The sequence below is a fragment of the Mirounga leonina genome, unplaced genomic scaffold (assembly GCF_011800145.1).
Source record: "Mirounga leonina isolate KUSES-001 unplaced genomic scaffold, KU_Mleo_1.0 Mir_125, whole genome shotgun sequence".
In the NCBI taxonomy this organism is placed as follows: Eukaryota; Metazoa; Chordata; class Mammalia; order Carnivora; family Phocidae; genus Mirounga; species Mirounga leonina.
The window spans coordinates 29,514,937-29,527,187 of record NW_023270305.1 but is presented as its reverse complement, the minus strand read 5'-3'; the positions used below and the strand labels follow the sequence as shown (position 1 = coordinate 29,527,187).

At 39.4% G+C, this 12,251-nt stretch overlaps 1 protein-coding gene across 2 annotated transcripts in view; it reads right to left on the bottom strand.

Moving 5' to 3' along the window:
- ZC3H6 (zinc finger CCCH-type containing 6) overlaps positions 1-8,397 on the bottom strand; it is a 63,867-nt gene extending 55,470 nt beyond the window's left edge. Inside the window, exons 1-2 of one of the 2 annotated variants that reach the window (XM_035001060.1) lie at positions 8,012-8,397; positions 6,270-6,309 (exon numbers count right to left, since the gene is read on the bottom strand). In XM_035001060.1, coding sequence (XP_034856951.1) covers positions 6,270-6,309; positions 8,012-8,027 — 56 coding nt within the window. In that variant the 5' untranslated portion in view covers positions 8,028-8,397. The remainder of the gene's footprint in view (positions 1-6,269; positions 6,310-8,011) is intronic. The other variant, XM_035001061.1, reaches the window with a different exon arrangement.
- Between the last annotated feature and the right edge of the window lie 3,854 nt (positions 8,398-12,251).

The following is a 12,251-nucleotide window of genomic DNA, read 5'->3' as shown; positions in this document are numbered from 1 at the left end:
GTTAAAACCCGTATACAATAGAAGAATTCTTGTTTTCCATAGCTAAAAATGTGCAGACGTAGCTAGATTTAACTGATTTCATACTCTTAAAAATATGTGAAAATTGGTATTCTTTATACATTCAATTTTTAATTGTTTTAGAATTTAGAAAAACTGTCATATAAGATGAATTTATAATAAAGTAGGCTGAAATTGCCTGGGATCAAGTAATATCTAAAGGAAAAAAAAAAAACCAACAACCCTGGGGCGCCTGGGTGGCTCAGTTGTTAAGCCTTCGGCTCAGGTCATGATCCCAGGGCCCTGGGACTGAGCCCCATATCGGCCTCCCTGCTCGGCGGGAAGCCTGCTTCTCCCTCTCCCACTCCCCCTGCTTGTGTTCCCTCTCTCTCTGTGTCTCTGACAAATAAATAAATAAAATCTTTAAAAAAAAAAAAAAAAAAGAAAAAAACCCAAACCCTTTTATGGATCCAATATCCCAATCCAGCATCTGGTGTCAAATTACTACCATCATGAGGCAACGGTGGCAAGGGAAGAGTATGAAATCAAATGCTATGAGACATAGACTGTGGTAAATAGTTATTTACCCTCCAAATCTGTTTCCTAAACTATAAAGTGAAGATATTGATAACTGTTCTGTCTACATGAATCAAATGAATTAAAGTATGTGAATTATAAATAGCAATATATGTAAAATATTGAGTATCACGAGTTCTAAATCTAGGTTCTTTTGTTCTATCACTTATAAATACATTGTTAATGATTTTTACATGGTTTTATAATTTTAATGATGATTAACTTAGGATTCCCTTTAAACACTCCTTGGGACTTGCTTTGGTTATTTGCCACTCAAAAATGTGGGTATGATTTATGAAAGCTGAAGTATTACAAGAGTTCATTTGAAGTAGTAATGTTAAGCCATGAACTCACATTAAAAACAAAGCAAAGCATGGGGTGCCTGGGTGGCTTAGTCGGTTAAGTGTGTGACTCCATCTCAGCTCAGACCTTGGTCTCAGGGTTATGAGTTCAAGCCCTGAATTGGGCCCCACACTGGGTGTGGAGCCTACTCAAAAAAAAAAAAAAAAAAAAAAGGAGAGGGCAAAAGAAAATAAATATAAAGCTATTTTACATTAGAGGAAGGTTGTTCTTTGCCAAGAGTAATAATAATCTGCTGAAACGGCTTTTGCAAAGGTCATCCAATGACAGCTATCTGGGTTGGTACATGGCATCAGCAGTCAAGCAACACCTTCCAGGACCCAAACACCTCAAAAAAGATACTAGAAATAGTATCTCCTCAGAACAGTATCACCTCAGAAAGTTCAACCATAAAATCAAAATAAGATGAATCAGATGAGGAAGTCAGATACACATGACCAAGTAAAAGATGACTAAATTTAAGATATTAACATGCAATGAAAAGAAATGTACCTATCAGAAAGTAGGGCTGATTAGCGATAGAAATGATGAAGAAGGAAAGGTAGAGACAAATGTGGCCAGTGCCCATGTAAGCACTGCCCAGGAGAGGGGATATCCTGTAAGGCTGATGCAAGTAACTGCTTGGCAGATACGTTATGAAGATGGAAATATCACTTTATCAGACCCTGACGCCATTTAAAATTCCAGTCATTTACAATCAACTCCCTCATTCTAATCCCATGCTCCTGTTCATTAGGCAATTTTTGTAATTTTGTTTTCCATATAACATTCTACATGGAGAGAATACCCTCCCTGATGCAAATATCTAATCCTCATTTTACATGACTGAATTGGTATTCTGATACACACACACACACACACACACACACACACATTCTCTTGTGTTAGGGATGTCTATCCTCAAATAAAAATGCAGGCTCTAGAATCAGATTACTTGAATTCCCACTGATGTACTCTGCGACCTTGGGAAATTCATCAATCTCTTAGTGTCTATTTCCTCATTTGTAAAATAAGGGCTGCTGTGTAGGGCTGTCATGAAGATTAAATGCAATAATTCATGTAAAGCACTTAAAACAGCAGCATGTAAATGTTAGCCACTGTTATTACTTTTTAGCATGAATTAACATCTTCACGTCTGATCAGCTCTGAGGCTGATCTTTTTCCGAATCTGAAAAACTGAAGCAAGGCCACTGGGGGCACTGATGCACAAAAGAATACTGGGACAGCCCTAGACTGACTAGAGGCTTGACCTGGTAAATTCAAGGCCACCTATCTCTGTTTTTGGAAACCAGATCACCCACCTGTCCAGGTGAAAACCTGACTTCATCGCGTAACAAAGGGTCACAAATTCAAATGCCTACATGATCAGGCAAGTCACCTAATGAGCAAGACATCAGGTGCTGAGTTTGCAAAGAAAGTATCAGTGAAAAGACTGGGGGATAAAGAACACAAGTCAAGTCCAATGGCATTCAAACGTAAATATTTTTAAACATCCTGTCAGGCAAACTATAATGTGGACAGATTTTAGGTGTGAAGGCCAGCTGCTTGCAAGCCCTGAAGCATGCTTTTACCGGCCCTAATTTAGGATATCCTGTGGCCAATTTCCAACCCTTTCCTTTATCTGCTCTGTGATCATCCCTTCTTTGGAAACTTTCTCCTCCCTTGGCTTCCAGAAAACTTCTGTCTTCCTTACTGTCTACTACACATACCTGGGTGATCTCATCATTTTGACTAACATCTTTGCTAAAAACTCTCAGATCTTTATCTCCAGTTCTATCAACTCTAAGAAATATCTCATGAATTTTTCCCTTTTGTCTGCTTTCTTATTGCCAATGCTTTTGATCAGGTCCTCATTACCCAATTTCTAGTCTTTTACAGTAGCTCTGACTCATTCCTTTCTTTCCTATGCCATATCCATCAGCAAATCCTATTGGTTCTATCTCCAAACCATATCCAAAATCCAACCATTTTCTCCTCACTGACCTAAAACCATCATCACTTGTCACTTAAATTACCATAAGCAACTTCCTTTTTACCATTCCTTTACCACAGCATGACCCTGCTCCTCCTCTGTTCAAATCCTCCAGTGGCTCCTTTACCAAGTTCTTTAAAATGGCTTTACAAGGCCCTACACAATCGCCCCTGTTGCCCATCTAACTTCATCTCTTACTTCTCTCCCCCTTGCTCACTGTTTTCTCTAGCCACACTGCTCCCTTGTTCTTTCCTTAATTACACTAGGCTCATTCCGGGTTCTAGGCTTTTTTCACTTAAGTAAGTAAGTAAGTAAATAAATAAATAAATAAGCAAACTTAAAAAAAATAACTTCGATGAGCTCTTTACATCATTCAGGGTCAGATCCCTAATTCACTGAAGCCTTTTCCTCATTCCCCAAAATATGCTGTACACGCTTTACATACTAACATTTTTATCATCTCTGAACCCACCATGCCAGTTCGCTTCTTCATGCTTTTCATATATTTGACTCTGCTTGGCCAAACTTTTACTCATCCTTCAGATGTAGCTAATTCCATGATGCCTCCCTGAAGCCCCCCCATCTATGCCACTACGGCAATCAATTTATACCTTTATTATAGGACTAGTGCTATAACTATGTATTTACCAGTCTGTTTCTCCTACTACATTATAAGATCCCAGAGAGCAAGTTCAGTGATATTGTATTCAAATTTGTTTCCCCAGTGCTTAACACTATATACTTGGCACAGAAATCTGCTGAATGAAAATTTAATCAATGAAAATTTAAAGTAAATGAAATAGTTTGTTTACGAAGGGCTAGGAAAAGAAAAATGTCTTAAGAGTCAAAGTGCTTTCCAACATCAAACCTGAACGTGACATATAACTTGAGTTTTTTATATTTGCTAAAGAAAAGCTCATTTTGATAGTTTTAACAATAAATTAGTAGATTCAGGAGAAAATAAACTAATGATAGAATTTAAGTTTTGCAAGATGAAAGAGTTCCAAAGATTGGTTGTACAACAATGTGAAGATACTTAACACTACTGAACTGTCCACTTACAAATGGTTAAGATGTAAATTTTACATGTGTATTTTACCACAATTAAAAATAATTAGTAGCTTAGTGGGGGGGGGCATTTGCTCAAGTATACATATTAATTTACAAACCAGGTATTTTATAGAACATTAAGTGAACTCTAACATGAAATAAGGCATTTGCAATTTTTTTAATTAAAATTACTGACTTTAACTAAAGTAGGAGGGGAGAATGAATATCACCTAGTTCAACTACCTTATTTCACAAATAAGAAAAATAATCATGGAAATAGAAAAATATTAACTAAGAGGAAAAACCAGGATCAAAACCCAGGTTTTACTGAGAATGCAGGGATCTCTTAATTGTACCACATTACAATCCCAAACAATTTAGAAAATAAAAGCTAGAACTTATTGTATTCCATCCCCATATAAAGATAATGAAGAGGAAAAATAATACTACAGGCAGGAGTTTGCATACCTAGGCTCTACCTAGCCTCTATCTGTGGGATCTCGTAAACAAGTTACTGAGCACTGTAATACTATACCACCTCATGGGATTAATGTGAGAATCAAATGAAAACCCTGTTACAAATGGAAAGTGTAATCATTTTCTCTGTCATCAATCCCTTCAGATTCTCCAGTGTAGTCTCTTAGCAATGTTTTAATCATTATGCGTGGGGGGATACAGAGCAGAGAGAAAATATAAACTACTATAATTCTGACTAGTTGGAGTTTTGTTCTTGTTTTACATGAGGAAGGAAAGTGGGAGAGAGGAGGGAAAGAAGGTAGGAAGGTTGTTCATAATGGGCAAAGAATAACCTCTTCCCAAAAGAAAGTATTATACATAGCTCTTATCAATTAAAGACTCTCAGAATCACAAGCTCTTATATTACTCATGTTAAAATTATCATTTTTCCCAGTACAGATCCTGTAAAACTTTTCACTTTTAGCATATTTCAGAAAATTATGTAATAGTTACTTAGGTATATATTTATCTTTCCTACTCTACTGTACATGTCCAAACAGGGACTCATAGTATTTAGCCTTCAAAAGTTGTTTCTGTATTGTTTTAACTGGGTCAACATCCAGTGAAATATAAAGGTAGGTGGCTAAAGTTTTGCCTAAGAGAAATGGATGAAAGGGAAGAATCGAATGAAAAGACAAGAATTTTATCTCCCTTTGGCTTCCCCCAACTCCTTCTCCACCTCTAATCTTGATTTCTCAGATCCTATGCAGAAGGCCTCTACTAATATTCTATATATCCACAAATTTTTGCATATTGTTACACTAGTAACACGTATAAAAATACCGTGTTTTCACTCCAGGCATGAAAATATTTAAAGAAAAGTACATCAAATCGGTATTTTTTAAAAAAGCAACCTCATTTGGCAAACAAATCTTGTGCAAAATGTTCACCATATAAAACATGTGCAAGAAACTACCATTTTTTAAAAGAAAAAAAATTGTGCCTTCTGTGAATTTCCATTTCCATTTAAAATCTCATTCTGATGTAAATTATAACAGCAATATTTTAATTTGTATAAAGCAGTTGTAAATAAAAATCATATATTCAACTTTTTCCCTTCTACTCACAATATGCCTTAACTTTCAAAAATGTTAGAAAAAGGATATCCCTGAAACAATGCCTACCTCCAAATACCGGAATTCATATATCTTCTCCAATAATTTGTGGAAACTTGTATTACAGTATAGAATAGCTGTAATATGGAAGCACCAAATATTTCGGGATTCCACAGACTAGTCCACTTTTCCCCACATTTCTTAAGAATCACCTGGGCAGGCTATTAAAAATAGATTACCACAATCCTCCCCTAGAGATTCTGATTCAGTTGCTCTGGGCAAGACAAAAATCTTTATTCCTTAAAGTGATTTTGATGATTAGCTAAGATTGTAAAACATTAATCTAGTACAGTGGTTCTCAATTTGGCATATATTAGAATTACCTGAGGAGCTTTAAAAAATTTTTTAAACCCAGGCTGAAGCTCAGACTGATAGAAATGAAAGCAACACTTTTTAAAAAGCTTCCCAGAGGAGGCTGAAAAACACTGGCCTTTTAAGAACTTGAAAAATTCTTGTAGAACCCTCTTACCAATAAACAAACTAGGCTTGCTCAAGTTCACAAAGCTAAGTGGTAGCAAAGCTGTAGCTAGACCATTTCCTGACTCCAATCCACTTTGTTTTTTGATGTAGTTGTTTATTTTCCATATAGGTTGACAAAAAAAATGTGTGAGAAAGTTAAATCATCTTCTTGCCTCAAAAGAATACTGTCATTTAACAACTGAAAAAGTTAAAATGAAGCTTACCTTTTTGTTTCAATAATTGCTAGTAAATGTTTTCTTAGTCCTAATATAAAACAAAAAAGACTAAATATCACTATTATTTAATCTTTAGTTCTTAGTACTAAGCTATTAATAAATCTTACAAAAACTTCTTTAAAATTTTAACTTCTAATTCAATATTTTAAAATTCCAAATTCTTTTTAAAGTCGGGCATCACAGTTCCTAACTGGCAAAGTTATTTCAATACCTGAATTTGGTGACAATTCTTCATTACATAGAATACATAATTCTACATATTGAAGCTGATTTCTGAACAGAGAACACATTTCCTTCTTACATACAAAACAATGAACTTCAGGCTGCATTAGCAAAACCCAGTCATTGGTTTGTCCACAGATATTCAGAGTGGGAAATTCAGAATGGGAAATTTCTCAAAATTTCGTTAACCCATTCCAAGAATTCTGTCATTTTAGTGACAAAATAATGTAAAATAATCATGAAAAATCTGTCAAGTGCAAGCTTATATTGCCATAATTTTTAAGTGTTTTTTACTTTCTAAAAATTACTGTATGTTTAATTGACTTGTCTTCTGATGATCTTTCATCACTAGGATATCAAAGTTGTTTAAATATTTTTAACACTCTCTAGGTTGCCAAATGTTTAGATATTTCAAATTTCAGTGATGTTTGTTATTTCTGCTTGTGGGGTTATTTAAAAAAAAAAAAGTGTGTGGAATGCTTCATCAAAAGCATTATCACATTACTCCACAGGTAAAACAGGCAATTTGTATCTAGTTTAGAGTACAATGTATACTTTTGATTACTTCTATTTACAAAGGAGTAATTGCCAGGTTCCATATTTTTAAATATTCTAAATAAGAATCAGATGCAAGAGATTTTATTGCAGTAATTTAATGAACTAAAGCCCTCTCTTTTTGTTTTTACAATCACGGTAGACAGCAATGTAAATTTAAAAACTAACCAAAACTTAAGTATGCTATTTGCGCTTTTTAAAATATGAAAATACCCCCAAAGCTCTAAAAGGAACCAAGAATGTGCCCTTAAAGCAAAAATAAAACATCAGAATCTCCGTTAAGTGTTCGAATTACACACAGTATTTAGAAAATGCAGTTACAGGGGATAATCACCACGGAGTTTTTACTTCAGGAGAAAGCTGTGCTACACTAAGGTCTGCATAGCCTCAGTCTTTTGTGTTAGCATTTTTAATTTGAAACTCTTTCAAATTCTGAGGAGTAAGACTATAAATACATGGCCTTGGGGGGTTGTTTAAAATTTTCCTTAAGAAAAAAAAAAGTTTATTTTTAGGAGTGTGCCAGGGCAGTAGTCAAATAGAACACCCGCTATTACAAATTCCGGGCGGGTCCCATCCGGAAGTGCACGGCGGACCCTGGGCTGGGAGAGGCTTCGCTTCCACCCAGGCTGGACCGCAGCACCGAGCCAGCACGCGGGAGGCGCCGGGCGCAGACCGAGCGGCAGACGGAGCCGCCCGGGGGCGGGGGGCTCGCACGTGCCGGCCGGGGGCGGGGCCGGCCGGAAAGGACCCCGGCGCGGGGAGGCGGGCGCGGCCGGGCCGACCTCCCCCGCGGCCGCCAGCCTGGGCTTTACATAAGGGCGCACGTCATGGAACGGATGGAGCCACACAGAGACGTCTAAGTCATGCAGGAGGCGCGCGGCCCCGGCCCGCTCCCGCCGCCCCAAGACCCCTCCTCTCATCCGACAGAAAGACAGACAAGAAGGGTTCCCGACCTGTCGTGCCCTGCATGTTCAGAGTCTGTCATGTTTGGTCAAGAACGGGGCGGGGCTGGAGGACAGGTCTGCGAGGCCGGCGGCGGCGGGGCGCGGGGAGGACCCCTGCGCCGCCTGCGGGTACCTGCTCCCGGCCGCCGCCGAGAGGTGACGAAGTGGTAAAAACTCACGGTTACTAGTGAGCGACACAGACACAGACTTTCCAGTCTATTAACAACCACGCCAGAGAGATGGGGCTCTAACTGCAAACACTGGGCAACGGCCCCGCGCTGCCGGCGCTGCCGCTTTAGTCTCTATTCGCCGCCGGTGGCTGAGGCTTGGGAGCGGGCGGGCGGGCGGCGTGCAGCGACGCGGGGATTTGGACACTGGCCGTAACGGTGATTTCTCCTCACCAACATGGCGGCACCCGAGACAGGCTGCTCGATAAAATGGCGCCTGCCGCAACACCTAGCCCGGGACTAAAGGGCAGGAGAGATTCCTCCGCGTGCCGCGGCCCTTGCCCGGCCCGCCGGGGCCGAGCGCGTTGGCCATTGGAGGAGGCAGCCCGTCAATCACCCCAAGGGGCGGGTCCCCATTCTTCTCTGTGAAGCGGCGGAGGCGGCAGCCAGCTGGCGGCGCCGGGCGGCGCCTCGGTAGCACTGGGCGGGGGAGGAGGCCTGCGAGCCCCATGCTGTTGATCCGCGCCTCAAGGCCCGGCTCGTGCTGGCTCACTGGGAAACGGGCGGAGGGGTTCAAGACGCACCCTAACAAACGGGCCCCCAAAGCCATTCTGCAGCCTGGTTATTAGGGGTGGGGTGATAAGAACACGCGGGTATAGCGTCTTTTAAAAAATCACCTAGGTCGCTTAAATAATGGGAAAATGTCCTATAAGGTAGCGCCTCTTTTTGTAATGTCTAGTGCTCATAATCGCGTTTTGAAGAAAATTGCTTGGCATGTGACTTTTTCTGATAGTCAATATTAAATTTACCTACCCAGTTATTAAATAATAATAAATTATTAATAAAAGTTAAAAGAAAAATAAATCAGATGTTATTTAGTAAAAACATTAATATTCCATATGTAAAATTACACGAATATTTTCTAAATAAAAACTAGCCATCGCACGACTTTATACTTATAAACCTGACCTTTGGCAATAATTTTTTAACGACAAATCAATGTTTTTGCCTATTTAGTAAATTAGCTTATGACGAAAAGTTCCTTGTTTTGTAATGAAATGATGAACTTGATGGTAAATCAGATATCTAACTTTGTGGTAGTGAATGCATTTGACTAATGCATAAATGCAGTGCATTCAGAACCAATCGCAATTAGTAAATTAAATTTAAAAATAAAAAAATTAGATATGTACATTGGTAAAGAAATCGCACCTTTTTTTTAAAGTTGAATGCAGCACTGATCTATAGACAATCCTGCAGGCACTTGCCACATTTCGACATGATACATTACTAAACTTTCAAAAAAGCAGATCTATTTTGTCTGGAGTAACAATAATTAGCATTTGGAGTTAGATTAGAATCTCTAGGTCTTTGTCTATTTTAACTATTTTACTTAATTTAGGTCTTACTGTAGCTAATCAGCTAGCCCACGTCTCATTCTCCCACACTTAACGACTGAGCCACCCAGGTGCCCCCTCCCTTAATTTTTTTAAAAATAGCTTTATTGATATAAAAGCATATACCTGAGAATTTACACATTTTAAGTGTACAATTTAATGACTTCTAGTAAATTTGCCAAGTAATGCAGCCATCACCAACATTCAGTTTCAGAACATTCCATCCCCCTAAGTGCCTATTTACAATTAATCCTGTCTTGCCACCCATGCCGCAGGCAACCGATAATCTACTTTTTGTCTCTATAGATTTGCCTGTTTAAACATTTCATATAAATTGAATTATATGTTATTTCATTCTCCCTTTAAAACACCCAGTCACCTTCTACACAATCTGAATGGAGTTCAGCCCTTTACCTTCAGTCAATAGTTTCTGAATAAAATCTGTTTTTGCTACTTTAATGTCTGGCTTTGTTTATCTTTGACAATCATTCCCACCCTTAATGCACACAAATATCATAATCACTATAAAGGTGTCAACAGGGGAAGGAGTGCTACTGGCATCTAGTGGGGAGAGGCCAGGGATGCTGCTAAACATCCTATTATGCACAGGACTGTCAATTACTCAGCCCGAAATGTCAAAATGCTGAGGTTGAAAAACTCTGCTCTTGACAATCAGAACTCAAAGTTTTGGGGACTAGAAGCAAAAATTAAAAAAAAAAAAAGGAAGACTTTTACTAGGGTATCACAGGGATAATAAAGGAAGGGTCCACTCCCATTTCCATGGTTTGATTCCCAGTTCCATGAATTCTGGCTATGGGAGAAACAGCACCATATTATTGATTGCTGATTTATAGCATATGTCCATAAAACGTGTACTTTGCATCTAGCTAGTACTGAAACCAGTACTCAAAAGACCATTCCTCCATCTTATTATGTGTGTGGTAAACTATATATGATACAAAATTTCCCATTTTAATCATTTTGAAGTGACAATTCAGTGGTATTAACTACATTCACCCTGCTGTGCAACGATATCTGTCTGCTTCCAAACTTTTTCACTGCCCTTAACAGAAACTGTAACCATCAAGCAGTAACTCCCATTTCCCCCTTTCCCAGCACTGAAAGCCTCTAATCTGTCTCTCTGATTTGCCCATTCTAAATACCTCATATAAGCGGAAATACAGCATTTATGTTTTTGAGCCCGGCTTATTTCACTTAGCATACTGTTTTCAAGGTTCATCGTATTGTAGCATGTGTCTGAATTTCATTCCTTTCTATGGCTGAATAATATTCCATTGTATGTATATACATTTGATTTATCCAATACTTGGGATGTTTCCACCTATTGGCTCTTATGAATAATGCTGAAACGAATAGGAGTATGCACATATGTGTTTCAATCCCAGTTTTCAATTCTTTGGGGTATATACCTAGGAGTAGAATTGCTGGGTCATATGATAATTCTATGTTTAGGCCAGCTGCTTTATAATGATAGGGGCATCACTTATCTATTGCTACATAGCAAATTATCCCAAAACTTTGTGGTTTAAAACATAAATGAGGGGCGCCTGGGTGATTCAGGCAGTTAAGCGGCTGCCTTTGGCTCAGGTCATGATCTCAGGGTCCTGGGATCAAGTCCTGCGTTGGGCTCTCTGCTCAGCGGGGAGTCTGCTTCTCTCTGTCTGTCTGTCTCTCTCCCTCTGTGCTCTCTCTCTCAAATAAATAAATAAAATCTTTAAAAAAAGCCAAACCATAAATGAGACAGGGACCTTGGGAACAAGCCCCAATGCACCTGGGACTCTCCTGAGTGGCTGTTATTACTTCTCTTGCAGAGCAACCTGTAGGCTGTTACCGCTTTTTCTCGCAGAGCAAAGCACTAGCCAAGGAACAAGCCTAGACCAGGTTCACACTAGTCTGAGATAAAATGGGCAGCAAATTTACCTTTCACTGACTTTTCCCCTTATTATTATGCTAAAACACATACCCAGAGGTAGAGACAACATGCAAATGAAACATAATGATATATGAAGAAGCATGTTTTGTCAACTGAGCCTACGCCCCCAATTTCCCAGAATTCCCTGCCCCTACATGCTTAAACATCACTCCTTTCCCACCTCAGCCTCTTTAAAAGTTTCCCTGGTTATTGTTCAGAGAGCCAGTCTGACCCCTTTGTCATGACTGTGTCTCCCTCCAGCTGCAGCTGTTGCCCCTATATTAAAGCTTTGCCTGTGTTTGTAAATGTTGGATCCAGCCTCATTTCTACCATTGCTGGGTCCAAAGGCCTGAGTCCAGTAACATAAACATTTATCTTTTTTTTTTTTTAAAGATTTTATTTATTTATTTGAGAGAGAGAATGAGAGAGAGCGAGTACATGAGAGGGGGGAGGGTCAGAGGGAGAAGCAGACTCCCTGCCAAGCAGGAAGCCCGATGCGGGACTCGATCCAGGGACTCCGGGATCATGACCTGAGCCGAAGGCAGCCACCCAGGCGCCCCTAAACATTTATCTTTTTATTTTTTCTTTTTTGGATCAGGAATCCAGGAAATATTAGCTGGGTGGTTCTATCCCAGAGTCTCTTACAAGGTTGGAGAAGCACTAGCGGATCAGCTTCCAAGGTGGCTCACTCACATGGCTGGCTTTTCACAGGTGTTTTCTGACATGGTGACTGACTTCCCTTCAGGTAGGCG